At 39.3% G+C, this 16,028-nt stretch overlaps 1 protein-coding gene across 2 annotated transcripts in view; it reads right to left on the bottom strand.

Moving 5' to 3' along the window:
• The window catches only part of DLC1 (DLC1 Rho GTPase activating protein), a 349,900-nt gene extending 335,114 nt beyond the window's left edge, over positions 1-14,786 (bottom strand). Inside the window, exon 1 of one of the 2 annotated variants that reach the window (XM_084627584.1) lies at positions 13,648-14,786. In XM_084627584.1, the coding sequence (XP_084483710.1) occupies positions 13,648-14,703 (1,056 nt within the window). In that variant the 5' untranslated portion in view covers positions 14,704-14,786. The remainder of the gene's footprint in view (positions 1-13,647) is intronic. The other variant, XM_084627585.1, reaches the window with a different exon arrangement.
• Positions 14,787-16,028: the final 1,242 nt, after the last annotated feature.

Below are 16,028 nucleotides of genomic sequence, written 5' to 3'. Positions count from 1 at the left end.
TATTTGCCCTCCTGGTATCTCCTGTGAGCTTGCCCAATACCTGGCCACTTGGGTCATGTGCTAGGCTTAAGGCTTAATTTTCCTTATTTGGGAGGTAATCATTCCTGTAATAATTTGAGCTGGTGAATTTGCGGCCATAGCACCCCATTATGTCAGGGCATGGCACTTCCAGAAACGTCATCTCTTGGGTCACAGCTGACCTTCACTTCGACTCTGCAATGGTCTGATTCTGTCTGAGACTCAGCCCTCTGGCTAAGTCCTGTCTAGTCTAGATCCCTTCCAGGATGATAGAAATATAATTCAAAATGGAAAACTGGCCCAGCACAGTAGATCCTTCTGTTACCTTTTGGGCTATTCCTCCACCCATCCTTTAGGCTCAGTCTCAATAGTCCTGACATCAGGCTTGTATACTCCTTCATTGAGACTGGTAAGGGAGCAGAGGCCCACCCTCTGCTCTGTGTTCTGGCCGAGTAATCCTATGTTGAGGAGCTAAATCTGTTCCTTTGAACCCACTGCTGTTTCCCTGGGCCACTTCCTATCTCTGAGCCTCTTGTGCTGCTTCCCCACAGTCTATGATTAACACAGCCTCTCCTCTGGTTCCCAGACCTTTGGCTTCTCCTTTGGTCCTCTCAGCTCCTTCTTTCCCTGCTGGAATACCAACCCCAATCTCTGTGCCCACAACAGGGATTAATTCCATTCCTGTGGCCTTCTTCAGTCTGCCTTTGCAGACCCTTCCCAGAGAGAGGGATCTCCCTATATGCACTTGTTCCCTCCCTCTTTGTGTAGTCTTTCCTGACCCTTTCACAGCTGGTGTCACTAGTTATAAATTAAGTTGCCATATCAGACCAGCTGAGAGAGAGCTGCTAGGTCACAGGCAAGGCACAGACTGACTCCCCTGACAGGGCCAGCTAGTGACAGTGTCCTTGGTATGCAAACGTCGTAACACTGCACCTACTTTTTCCTTCACTGGTAGTTGTGTCTGTGATCAATATGAAACGGTTCAGGGCCAAACCCTTTAAACAAGAGCAAAGTTTCTGCCAATATATACAAGTACTGACATAGAAAATCCCAAGCTTTATCAGCTCTTGAACATCTCAGAGTCAAACAACCAACTGTTCCTAATTATGTGGTGATCCATCAACAGATGAAGAGGACATCAAACTGAAGCTCCAATCCAGCAATGCTTATAAGCATGTGCTTAACTTCAATAAACTTGCAGGGATGCCCCCTGCAATTTTTCACATGGGATGCACGTGTGTCACTCTCACTTAGACTTAGCATGGCATTTATGTATGTTGTGTCTATGTTTGAGGTGGGAGAAGGGCCAGATTAACAAATCCTAGGCAAATCCTATCATGTCCATCCCCACAGACTCTCTCCCTGCCAGCTCCCCCACGTGGACACTCATTGCAGCTCCCTGTACTTGTAGCAGGCTTTGCTACTGTCACTGAGCAAGTCTTGTGAGCAGAGCACAGAAGACATGGGCTGCTGGAAGTGGAGTGAGGCTGGGCAGGTAGGTGGGTGGGAGAGCCCTGCTTCAGAAGCTGGTGCCAGGGCAATGGTGGGGAGGAGTGCCATCACAGTGCCCCCCTCACATTTGTCATTATGGGCCTCTGTCATGACAGGGTGGTGGCAGAGCCAAAACTGAATGAGTGGCGTTGTGACCTGGCACCTGGGCGCCATCATAACAGAGGACTGCAGGGCCAAACCTGAGAGGCCATTGGGGCAGCCACAGCTTTTCCTCCTTGCTACTGCTGTTGGGCCAGCTCCTGCACCCATACCTGAACCAGACCAGCAGGAGTCCAGGTTCCCATCCTCTCATGAAGCAGGCCTTAGGCACATGCCTAGGTTGTCTATGTCTTAATCTAGCCCTGGGTGGCAGGGTCCCAATACTGATGACTTGGCACCTTCCACTGTATGTAATGTGCATATGGCTGTGGGTGCCACTGTTACCTTTAGTAGATCCAACTCAAATTAAATCAATGGGACTTCTCTAGCTGGTTAATGTTAAGCACATGCATAACAGCTTTGCTGAACTAGGGCCTCAGTCATTTTCACATGCAACTTAAATAAACAAATATTTTGCCCTAATATAGTCTTAAGAAATAAGACTGATAATTTAATTCACATAGACCCCAAACAGTCAAACCTTTAGTCATTATAGATCTGGACTGACCTCTTTTAAATTTATTTAAAAGAATGAATTATAAAAGATTTGCTTCCTATGGAATCTTTCCACACAGGAAAAAGTCTTTAGAATTATGTTAAAGAATAGCTCAATACATTGCTCACTGGAAGTTCCTACTCTCACTTCAGTGGATGCTGGTGTGTGACCTGCAAAGCATGTATAAATACAAATACATTTATTACCATTTTAGGCAGCTGAAACTTGACCGATACATAACTTGATGTGCAACAGTCATTTTATGGCTCTTGGTTTGCAGTCTAGACAAAATTGGCAGCCTCTAAGATTTATAGCTGAACACTGTCACAAAAATGTGTCAAAGTAAAATTTGCATAAAGGTTATACTGTAATGGCCTGGCAATCATCCCATTAATGACTGCTTTCTGTTCAGAGCTTGTTTTGAATACTTTTCAGATTGTTTGGAATCCATCAGACTTCAATCCAAACACAACGGTTGTCTGTGGGAAAGCGTTCTTTAGCTTCCAAGTGGACAGAGATAATATTTATGATACATGTTTTATGTAAGCTACAAGGAAAAAATTACATGGTAATCTAATTTTATTAGAAGCTGGATCCCCTGCCCTATAAATTCTAGTAATTAAAGTGGTTACTGCTGTAAAATTAGAAAAATTATTTTATTTTAGTTTCAACTAATTTTGTAGTCAAGTTATTTTATACTTCTGTAACTTGCTTTCAATATTGGCTGGATAAATTTAGAAAGTAAGCAAACAGTTTAATAATATTTAAAATAGAATAAAATGTTTCATTTCATTTTTAAAAATATATTCTAATATTAAGTTTGCTTTACTTGTAGCTGCTGCCAGATTCTTACTGATGCCTTTAAAATTAGAGCTGTTTAATGGTAATATGTGATGCAGCAAATTCTCTGTGGTGAAACAACAGTACACTTCAATACTAAAAAGAAAAGGAGTACTTGTGGCACCTTAGAGACTAACCAATTTATTAGAGCATAAGCTTTCGTGTCACGAAAGCTTATGCTCTAATAAATTGGTTAGTCTCTAAGGTGCCACAAGTACTCCTTTTCTTTTTGCGAATACAGACTAACACGGCTGTTACTCTGAAACTTCAATACTAGTTGCACATCTGTGCTAGATACTGTAGAATATAGCTTTGAGACCACATGAGTAACAATTGCCCTCTCTGAGCTTATAACTTGGGATGTCTAATCAACTCTGAATATTGCAAAGGTTCCTGTGTATAACTCAGGCTAATGTTATTGTGAGTTTTGGGCCAAGGGGGGGAAAAACCCGTTCCCTAAGCTTTTCCAACACCTTAGAAAATGACTGGTAAGTAGGAAAAATGAAAATTAATGATAGAGGTAAAAAAAACATAACAAAAAGTAATATCTGAATTGCACACACAAGTGAACAAATGCTCCCTTATTTGGGCTTCCATTTTTAAAAACAGATGTAGCAACTGTTAGCATTTAGATTTGCCATATGCTTAGCAAACATCACAAAAACTTGCCTCCAATGCCAAGCTCAAAATAGAAAAGATTTAGTCTGAATGGAATGAAGATTACTTCTATGACCTCATTTTAAATATGCCTCTGCAAATGCCCATTCTTATGATATGTGCACCTCTGGTGCCACGTGACTGCAGAAGTAAAAGAAATGAAAAACATTCATTGGTAAAAAGAAAAGGAGTACTTGTGGCACCTTAGAGACTAACAAATTTATTTGAGCATAAGCTTTCGTGAGCTACAGCTCACTTCATCAGATGCATCAAATAAATTTGTTAGTCTCTAAGGTGCCACAAGTCCTCCTTTTCTTTTTGCGGATACAGACTAACACGGCTGCTACTCTGAAACCATTCATTGGTAAGTAATTTTTCTTTTGCCAGGTATTTTTTTTTTTTTGCCATTTCTGTAGAAGGGATCATTGTAGTACAAGATTAATAATCATTACTAAGAACTGGATTCAGCAAGGTACAAAAGGGTATTCCCAGATTTAAGAACATGAGCAAACCCATTGAAGACAAGGGGACTATGCATGCTTAAACTTACACAGTTTGATGGTTAATTCTCAATATTATGTAGTACTTTTATTTTAAAGAACAGTCTCTTGCAACCCTCAGAAACTGCAAATGTGACTGGCTGGCAAGTACACTATTTTTCCCTTTGTTGGAATGTTTCATCATAATATTAGCATTATGAGTGTTTCCTAAAACGTTAAAAGTTGGGTTTTTTGGAGGAAAGCATGAAGTGTGAGAAGTGTATACAACTGAACATCTAAGGTTCTAAGGAGATCCACTGAATACACTAGGTCTTCTGCAGATATCAAATTCCCCTAGCTGGCACACAGAGTCCAACAATTCCAGTTTCAGTCTCAGAAAAGGATAAATTCAATTCCCTTTAGCCAGATAAGGACACAGTTATGACTCATGTTCCAATTCCCAGCTTAAGAGTTTCGTAGTCATTCTTTGTATACTCTCATATGCTTTCTTGTAGGAGCCTAGTGTCAGTGGAAAAGCATTTGCGGTTTCTTCCTACCCTTCATTGATCTTCACTGTGCTTAAATTTACAGTGCATCATTAACAAGTTATCATTTGTCATTATTATTATTTGCATTGTGATACTTAGATCAGGGCCCTAATGTGCTGAACACCATACAAAAACATGAGACGGTTCCTACACCAAAGACCTTACGGTGAGTCTAAATAGACAAATGGTTTGAGAGAGGAAGTGCTAATATCTCCATTTTACAGATGGGGAATTGAGGTAGAAAGAGATTAAGTGACTCATCCAAGGTCACACGGAAGTGTCTGCAGCAGACCTGGGAATTGAATTTAGATCTCCAAAGTCTCAATCCAGTGCTTTCCACTACAATAAAATGTGGTCCGTCTGTCTACAAGTGCTAGTAGATAACACACTGTATCATCACACTACATTTAAAATAGAAAATACACCTGACATGTCGGATAGCACTGTCTGGCAATACTGTCTGGAATATATGTTTACTTTCTAATGGTGATCACTGTAAGTGCTCACTGAAAGAAATATGAATATTAGAGGTAACGTGAATATTAGAGTAGGTCAGAAAAACTTGGACTGAATAGTTTTCCACTGGAAAACACAATTCTGTTGAAATCAAAATCCTTTATGAAATCGTGCCGGTTTGACTGAAGTTTTGTTTGGGAGAAAAGAAAAAAGTTCCAACAATGTTAAAACATACCATTTTAATAACTTTTGAAACAAAAATGTCCCTTTTCTTCCTTTTGAAACTATTTTTAGTTTCAAAATTTTTTAAATGTTTTATTATAAAATAGTCAACATCAAAATAAATTAATCCAAAACTAATTTTTTGTTCAGAAATTCCTTTTTGTGTAGAATTTTGAAATTTTGGGTTTAGTACTAAATTGGAACAAAATTCAAATGTTGACATCTAGAAATGCTCCACAAAACAGAATTTCTATTCTCTGGTCAGCTCCAGTGAATATCAATGTGTATATTAGGTAGTCTCCTGGCTGTGGGACTCAGACAGTTTGGATGGTTTACTGCCAGACATGAGCACAAAGCATGTGGGACCATTCTGGGAAAATGTTACAGCATTAAGAATGAATTACAAATATTGAAAGCAATAGGCACAGTAAATAATAAAGAACTATTCATACACTGAAATTTGTTTGCATAACCCATTATCCAATAATTTCATATACCCAAGAAATTTGACAAAAGTGACATCTGATATACCAAAAATAATTTGGTAACAGAAATGAAGAGTTAATCAAATAAATTGTTTACTGCGTACAGTTTGCTCGGATCTAGTTAAAAAGAAGCAGAATCTTCCCCCAAAGCAGTATTCTAGGCTATATCTATACTTAAAATGGAACACTGCTGAAATGACAATGACAGGTAGACCTGAAGAAGAGTTCTGTGTAGCTCAAAAGCTTGTCTTTTTCACCAACAGAATTTGGTCCAAAAAAAGATATTACCTCACCTACCTTGTGTCTCAAACATTTTAGGTACTCAGGCACAATACATCAGTTACTCTTCCTAGAGCTAATAGTTATTAAACTGAGTTATTAAACTCAATTTCATTTAATTGAGTAAAGCAAATTAACCAGTACTTCCTCTCACCATCTCTAATCTTGTCAAGCACACGAATTTAGCACAAATAATAACCTATATAGTGAGACAGAAGCTTCACATTAGAAATGACTTAAGCAAGCCTCAAAAGGTTCAGAGTTCATGTTCAAGTTGGATAAACAATAAAGAGTTCAAATGCTGATCCAAAGTTTATCTGAACTATCTGATCCGGGTCTAAAAGTCTCAGAAGAAAACCTATGCTTAGAAGATTTCCAAATGATCCTGTTTTGGGATAGGCCAGAAATATCATGAGAATAGCTGTCCTCATAGCAATGAAACACTTGTAGATTGTTTTTGAGTTTCATAAATTCTGTACAGCCAAAATGAAACAGTTATATGTTTCAGAACCTTCTGGAAGCACTGGTTTGAGATGCCAGGGCACTGTTTTGTCAGTGCAGTGCTGTTTTCTGTATTTTCTTCTCAACAGTTTACCCATCCCTTCTTCAAATCATCACAACCCAGTTTATAGAGCATTCTGGGAAGTATTTTGAGGGATGCATAATTATAATGATAAATCCCAAATTTTCAGAAAACAGCCTTTAGTTACAAGTGCAAATACATGCACATGTACATATAACATTACCACAGCTGAGGATACAGCCTCAGCAACCGCATGTGCAATTAACTATTTTGACGTGTAACAGTTCATTTGGGTGTGTAATTCTGCTTGGCATTTTCTGAAATTTTGGTCTTAAACTAAATCTGATTTACCACAGGGTGTATACTGTCTTGTGTGCTGGATTTCCTCTGGGACTTTTGTACAATCAGAATACATTTGTGATGTGAGTGAGAGCATACATGCCATCTCCTAGGCTTTTCTCCCCTTCTCTTTCTCTGTTCCCAGTCCTGTTTTCCTTTGGCTATCAGATCTATGAACAATCCTTCATGCAGCTAACTTCAGTCATCTCTTATAAATAGGATTTCTCTTTTACGTTGACATTGCTGCCTCTTGCCTTTTTTACTTACAATCTTCTATGAGGTCCTCGCTTCTTGGACACTTAGGGTTTTTAATACTCCTTCTTTATGCTCTGTTCGCTGGATTTCTCAAATATCTGTTACTTTCTAAAAACATAGTATCGTTACATTGCTTTGCTCTATGAACCCGCTCCTCACTCTCATACACAGACATTTCCCTAGGACATAATCTTTCCTATTTTACCCTCATTCGGAGTCAGTTCCGCTCTTAGTTAAAAAAAAAAAAAGTAGATATAAAATGGTTTCTTTCTATGGTTCTGAATGGATCAGCCAGTAATGCACTATGAGAGGGTAAATTAGCATACATAGATGGCTCTCTGGCTAAAGTCCCCCATATATATTATATCCTCTAGATTCAGAGTTGGTCCCATATTTTTTTGTCTTGCTCTTCATCAAGATCTGTTCTGTAAGAGAAGCTTACTGCAGTTTCTTCTTTGTTTTCATCTTTATGTCTCTCACCCATAATGTTTTGTATTTAACCTTGTCATTATCCAGTTTCTTTCTTTCAGTGATTTAGGGTAAAAGTTTGAAAAGTACCTAAGTAATTTAGGAGTCTAAGTCCCATTTTCAAAAGTGACTTAGGCTCTCAGGCCAAAATTAAAAAAAAGAAAAAAAGTATTTAGGCATTGTTCCCCTTAGTGTTGCAAGACTTAAATATCTCAGACAGCTAACCCCCATTTTCAAAAGTGAGTTAGGGCCTGCATAATTTTGAAAATCCTACTGAGTGCCTGCCTGCATCTTGAAGTGTCTTTAAAAATCCTCATGAGCCTGAGTCCCATTTACTTCCTATGAGACAGATTTCTGATATCTAAGTCATTTTTGCAAATGGGACTTAGGCACTTCTGAATGTTTTACCCTTGGTAAATACTTTTTAAATATAGGGTCAGGCTTTCAAACTGAGGCATAATATTTCATAGAATATCAGGGTTGGAAGGGACCTTAGGAGATCATCTAGTCCAACCCCCTGCTCAAAGCAGGACCAATCCCCAATTTTTGCCCCAGATCCCTAAATGGCCCCCTCAAGGATTGAACTCACAACCCTGGGTTTAACATGTGTGCCTACAAAATTGCAAGCACACTTGAAATGCCCTGAATTTGCTTATGCAAAGCTGCATTATGCAAAGCTGCATTTACTCCCAAAATCAGGTTATTGAACACCAATCTAAATTTAGCTTTGTTACCTTGGAAAAGTCCTTTGAAAATGAAATATGCTATTTAAGTGCTCTGCTAAGTACCAGTTTGTTGGCATCATTACTCCATTTTCATATGCACATGGGGGAAGGGCAGGGATGTGTGGCGAGTGGATGCATGTGCACTCATTTGTGGTTCCTGCTATTGAAAGTTTCCCCCATAATTCTAGTCCTCCACCTTTTATGCTTTTTCTGTCTCTTAGATCAATAATACATATGCCATTCTGTGCTGTAGCTGTAGTTGTATTCCTGGGGTCAGATTTTCAAAGGGGTATAAGGTTTTTGATTATGCTGGGCATAAATGTAGAATAAAAATTCTTATTACATTCTTCATCACACTGTTTTTTAAAAGCTTTTTCCATTTGTTAAAATGCCAAACCCTTGGAGCCAGCCTTATTTTGAAACACTTAATTGAAGAGGAAATGCTACAAAATTGGAGCTGTTGCTATGACAACAAGTAGCCAGTACCTGCTTCTGGTAAGCCACTGCCAGGAAGGTAATAATAATAATTTACACAAACGCGTTGTGGTCTCCCATGAAGAATAAATGTTCCCAAACTTTATAGATTTTGTGATGACAATCACATTTTTTCTCTTGAGACAGAAACCTATATTTTTTTTTCCTCCATAGTCCAGTTCTGAACAGTCAACTGTAATAAGATCCCCTACTTATGCTCCATTATTGGTCTAATATGGTGGTAATTTGAAGAGCACCTCATTTGTCAGCCTAAGGCAAAACTCTCTGGAGGCTGCAATTCTACACCCCAATCAGAGATATGTGTATATGCAGGCAAATTTCATTGCTAGTGGTGTATGTTTTAGAGAGAGACTGAAGAAAAAAAAATGTACAAGACAAAATTGTTCAGTGTAGTCACCTCTTAAATCACCCGTAACTTTCTACAGCTCCTGGTATGACCCATTCCACAGACCTGTCTCAGATCTGACTCTGTTTATAGCAGGTATTGAAGTCTAGTACAGCCTGGGAAGACACAGATTTTACAGCATGGCAATGGCCAAGAGTTCCACAGGTGATATTATTCGTTATTCAAAATCTCTTCACTCACTGTCAATTTACCAAATGTCACATGTCTCCCATGAGGTCGAACTGAATTTCTGAGCTTGCTGAGCTCTTATGTTCCACATAAGAGTAACTTAAGTCTTGCAATGCTACATATGAGATTATGCAACTGCAACCTGAACTGAAGCCACTTCCCTTCCAACCTTGTAAGTTCCAGAGGGAAGTACCAGAGCTGAGAGTACTGGCCAAAGCAGGTCTTGAAGTATGTTCCCAGGGTCCTCTAACACTGAGAGAACACTTCAAAGTCTGGTCTGCCATTGAACTGAATAGCCCAAAGGTTTTGGGCATCTCCTCAGATATTTGGATAAATAGGATGTACTGTGTTCTCAAACCCCTATAAAAATGGGTTCAGACAAACAATTACCATATTTTTCTTTACCCTGTGCAGACATACAGTAGGACTAGTTAGTCTCACAATGAATATTCAATCATTTATTCTTTTGATACACAATGCTGCTAATAAACATCAGCCCCTACATAATAAGCCGCACACTCAACACACAATAAAACTACTCAAATACCATACTAATCAGCTGCCATGCAACTTAAACATTGTATAACTACTGCCATAACAATAAAGGTACCTGCTATTGCTCAGCAAACCTCCATCAGAAAACAGGCTAAAAATATGAGCTCTGATGAGTCAAGGGAAGAGGCAATTTCCAGAGTCATGAAGAATGCCATAATGGGAGCTCCTTTCCATGTATAACATGGGGGGGTCCAGTTCCTGCATCTTCAATGAGTGAAACTGTGACAATACACATCTGTCATAGTCAAAGCACATTATTAAGATGGAAGTGCTGGTGAAATGTCGCTGACTGGCAGCCTTGGAGGCTGAGACCCTATATTTATTTACAGAACAGATACAGCACAGGCAACAACAGAACAAGATTCCCCATTCCGTCACCCCAGGGTGCTTCAACGGGGACATGCAGGGAGCATCCCTGGAAGAGCGAGGGTAGTTCACTTGCCATGCCATTCTTTGGCCTCTCACTTGAGAGTGCGATATCTTATGTCAGTAAGGGCCAGATTTCTAAACATATTTAGATGTCCATAGAAGCAGATAAGGGCCTAGTAGAATTTTCTAAAATGCCTAGGTGCCTAAATACCTTTAAAAATTTGGCCCTAAGTGACTGTTTTATTATTAGTGATGTGGACACTTATTTATTGGGCACTGGACTGAGACCATCACATTTATTTCATATTGGACAGCAAACATCCACAGCTAGTGGTGTGTCTTGGTTCCTAACTGCAATATTTAGGCTAGGTTGAACTGCTGATCTGGAGAGAAAAGGCCCTATATCCCATTACCAATCCCTTAAGTCCCCCAGCCACAGCAAAGCAAACACTTGACTTTTATGGTTGGATTCAGTTTCAAGTCTGTTTTCTTTCCAGTGTTTTGTGCTAGTTATAAAAGTGGTTTTCAGTGTCAGCTTAGAACCATGGCACATTTTTATTAGCGATTGTTATCCCTAGAGATGGGCAATATCATCCTTGTAAAATATTGTAAGATGAGATTTAAACGATAAAACCATTGAGGCAGGAACACTGTTAGCAAAGAGACCTGCACATCAAGAGAGAGTGAGAATATTCATACTAGGAAGCAGCAGCAGATCAGACCTCTTCCTTTTAACCAAACCTTTTCAAGGGCAGGTTAAAAAATCTCGCTTGAAGCAGGCTCCCATTGGCTCACCCCAAAAAACCTCCAAGCTCCCTCACTCTTTGGAACACCACCCCTTTTAAGTTCCCTCATGCATATGACTTCCAGTGCCTTCCTTCCATGTGACTGCCACTTCCCCAGAGACATTTTCCATTCTCCTCTCCAACAGCCTCATGGCTTGCTCCCTCTCTAGAGTTCGCTTGCCTGCCTTCCCCCAATTTCTCAAACACCACTGTACTCCACTGCAGTATTACTGGGATCTTTAAAGATTCTTGCTTTTTAAAATACCTATTATTGCAACCAGAAACCAAAGTATACTTGTGCTGCACACTGCATTTAAAAGTTATTCAGCACACTCCTATTGCATATTTACTAGTCTGTGTGTATGCATGCCAGGTGGAAGCATCTTAATCAGATCACATTGCATTGAAATCCCATTGTGGGCATTACTAATCACACACTGTATTATCTTAAAATAATGATATGGTCTCAAACAATATGAATATATACATATGCTGTAAAACTAATCTGTTTAGTTGAATAAATTATATATACACCAAAATTAGCAACTGCATTTGGGAAAAAATGATTGTTCAAAATGTATGGAAATCAGTTCTTGACTGTGTGGCTTATCTGCCAACTGACAGCTATTACACTTGAATGACACATATCCCAGAAGTAATATACTGAAAGCAGAATTGCTGAGAGCATCATAATAGCACCAGCCAATGCTAATGAATCAATGCAGTGATGTCACTCATGGAAATAAAAAAGGCAGCATTTCCAAGCATGATATACAAACACTCACAGTGTTTGGCCTATATATAGATGGCTAAATGTGGTATTGTAAAGATTTCAGGGGTAACTATGGCAGATCAGATAGAAATAAAAAGGAAAGAGTGAACTAACAGAGGTAAGTCACAAATGCTGTGACTTTAAATCAATGTAACAGTCACTATAGAGTTATGAAGTACAACATTTGACTCTAAAGCAAGACTGGATAAGAGAGTTTCTAGAGCCTTTTGTAAAAGCTACATTTTGCTTCCAACCATAACAAAATCTTACGGAGTGTTAATGTTACCAAACAGTGTACACAAGGGAGTGATAGCCACAACTCAGGATGCTGTGTTGGCATGCAGCAGTTTGGACATGCTAGTTCATGCTTTAGAGGTTGTGATTCAGTGAAACAACCACTGAGACACTGAAGATCTTGTCTGATGGTAAAACCACAGTTCTATAGAAACCAGATTTCTGAAAAAAGACAAGAGGAGCTGTGCATTATTGCTCATTGTGGATGTTAGCAGATAGATAGGCAGAGAGTAGAACCACAATATGACATAGGTATTGGATAGAGAGAATAAGGGCTTGTTTACACTGCACATTAGTCCGCACTAGGAGGGTGTCATGTGCTACTTGTACTGTGTGGACCCTGTTGGCACTCACTAAAAGTTACGTAATGTGCATTAATGTGGTATGATTTGAGACAGGATTAAATTAACACATACTAGGGAACTGTTAGTGAACCCCTCCTGGACCCAAACCAGCCAGCTAGTGTGCAGCAGGCTAGAGTGCACTGGAATTCACACCCTTGTACTAATACACTGTATAGACAAGCCCTAAGCAACGCAGCCAGCAGAAACAGACTTAGGGCCCAATCCTGCAGTCCCATGATCAGCAAAACTCCTCCTATGGAAGTCAATGGGAGTTTTGCTCCTGCTGGGATTGTGGGATCTGGCCCTTAGAGTTTTGGAATTACTCTCTTTTCCCCTGTCTGAAGAGCCAGTGAAGTTCTGTTGTTGCTCTCAGTCTGAAAACGTCAAGAGCTTCTGCTGTCTTCATACCAGCAACATTTTTTTATGAGAACTTGCTCATGGGGCTTTGCTGGAACTCAAATAGCTGCTCCCTGTACTTCACAGCACCAGTAATATAGACATTTTAGAATTTCTTTTAAAAGTTTTCAACATTTTCCTCCCCATCCCTTTTAAACAAAGGCCCTATACAGCTGCAGACATTGCTATATCTAAAGACCACCTCTGATAGTTGGTACTAGCAAAGAAAAATCCCCAAAACAACAAACACACACACACACACACACACTCACAACAACAAAAAAGGAAACCCCGGGAGGGTGTGCTTACTGATTTGGCCATGGATAAAAATAAATGAATAGAATAGAATAAAAAATTGTGATCAAAGGCATTGGTATATATATAAACAAATATAAGGAACATCCCAAATTCACAAAGCAGTAATTTTCAGATCTTAAAATGAGTTTACATCCAAGTGGTATGTTTCCAAATTGTTTTGCAGAAGCATTTGCAACACCTGGCATCTACACAGCATTCTGAGTGATATTTACCTTACTGCTTCAATAAATCAGCCATGAGATTACATGAGAAAAGGTTGACTGACAAAAACTGAAACCAAACCCTGTAATTTGTGTACATCCTACCTTTCTTTTGCGCAGTTTCACTTGATTGTCTGTAGATTCGTGGGTGGACAGACTATCCTTCAAATGTAAACACTGCGTGCCTTCCACCGGACTGATGTTTGAAAGGCATTTTTTTTCAGGAACCACTTGAGGTTCTGTGTAACCATTTTCATCCAGTCCTTTTTCCATTGACATTATATGGGAACTGAGAGGAGATTGCATAAGATAGTTGCTGGAATCTGCTTTTGAGAAGGGTTGTCTACCACTGCCAGTATACAGACCAGGAGTAAACTCACCCTGGACCACATTATAGTCAGCCTTTTCATGCCCATCTTTAGGAGCATCACACTTCCTACGCTGTTGTGCAATTATAGCAGTATGAAGCAGTTGTTTCTCAGGCATAATTTCCTTCACATTCAGAGAACTGGAGAGATTTTCTCTTGGGGCATCTATTACTTCATTTAAGCCTTTATAATTACAAAGCTCCAGGCTTTTCCCAATACTGCCACAAATGTCCTCCTCTTCCTTCTCTTCGCTGGGGACTGTGTCATAGTCAGGTTCACCAATATCTCCTATTGTTTCAGAAATGTTAGAATCCCTGTTTGTGTTAATCATTGCTACCATCTTTGTTAAGGAGCCCGCTCCTCCTAAACTCTGCTCTTCATCTGTTAGTTTCCTTCCGATAGTGAACTGGTGGTTAACTTTATCCAAACCCAGATTTGAAACGTCATCGTCATCACCATCAGAAATATGGACCAAAGTTTCTGTGCTGGCCTCTAAAGAAAGAAAATGCTCCTCATCCTCATGGTTATCATTTTCATCCACCTCTTTTGAGATGTTGCTAAGCAGCTTTGCAGGGAAGCCAATCAGTTCTCCACCATGACAGCAGTCTGGTAAAGAAGCACATTTTTCTTTCCGGTCCACATTCAAAACTTCATCTTTTTCCATACTTGCCTGAAAGTTATCAGCTACAAGTCCATGATGACATGCTGTATTATACTCAACAGAATTAAAAGGCAAGCCCATCCACTGGGTCACATGTTCTTCCCAGCTTCTCTTTCTGATTGCTAGAGACATGTCATAATAGTTCAGCAACAGGCTGCGAGGTACATTCTATAAAGGACCAGAGGAGATGTCATGACTGCAGTGAATTCCAGAGGGAGAGAAAGTTTCATCATTTTAACATCTGTAAGAAATGAGAGAGATTGGGTTATTGATTCAACTCTAAGTAAGACACAAGAGTAGGAACAGTTGAAACAAAAAAAATGTAAAAACAAAGATAAAGAGCATGGGGTTGGAAGGGAGGAATTTAAAGGATGTTTTGTGAAATAGCTTTAATAGTTATCATACAAACCTGATGGCAGCTATGATTTAGCATGGCTTACTTTCTGATTACTCTCCAATATCAAGCAAACAGAAATGGTATAAACAAGCTAATGGACAGGCAACTGGCTTCATAGGCCAGATTTTGACAATGAGTCTCTCTTCACTATTTCCGTCATAAGATATCCATTTCCATGGTTATAAAATGTACTAAATCTTGTGACTCCTAGAACACAAAGTAAGTTTGCATTTCTTCTTCATGAAAAGAAACCCATTTAGTGCAGATCTCCAGTTACTGTCTGAAGGCTTGGATCTGAAGTTGATGATTATTCAGAATTTCACAAATATTATAAACCTCTCTTTATCGTGCTGCTAAATTTCAGCCCAATCCTGCAGCCATTTACTGGCTGTCATTCTTATTAATATGAGTAGTTTAATTTGTTCCAATGAGACTAGTTACAGTAGTAAGTATTACATCCAGAAGTTTTCAGGATTGGGCCTTTAAAGGGGCTAAAACCTCAATAAATCAGAGAAAACTAATTTAACTTTCTGGCATATTTCTCACTTCAAGTAGCTCTAGAATTTGAAGCAAAATGTGGTTTGTTAGTGGCCATACACCAGATCAAGCCATGATCTGTCATTGTCATTCATATGAATGAACCCTTAAGCCCCACAACTTCAACTGGGCTCTGTGCAGGGAGAGAGATCACCTGTGTGCATCATACTGAAAGATCAGGGCCTTAGTCATTAGAGTGCTCTGCTGTTTTAATGAGCATTTGCTTAAATTTTCACTAAGACATCTTTTACAAGTCCCCTAAAGCTCTATTAGTTTGACTGTGTCCCTTACCCATGTTGGTGGGTACTTACTCACTTAAGTGTCCCCACTGAGATCAGTAAGGTTACTCTCATGAGTAAGGGTTCCCCAGTTGGTCCTTGTATCTGATAGTTCAGATGGCAACATATGTACATTCATCTATTCGCTTTAACATTTAAACATATGAACCATTGAGCAAAGAAAATACGTTACAGCTATTTAAATTATGCATATAATACAAGATGGAGCAACAAGTTTTTTATCA

This window comes from Lepidochelys olivacea (assembly GCF_965140295.1).
Source record: "Lepidochelys olivacea isolate rLepOli2 genome assembly, chromosome: 4".
NCBI lineage: Eukaryota > Metazoa > Chordata > Testudines > Cheloniidae > Lepidochelys > Lepidochelys olivacea.
The sequence above is the reverse complement of the archived record's forward strand: the minus strand, read 5'-3'. Positions and strand labels throughout refer to the sequence as shown.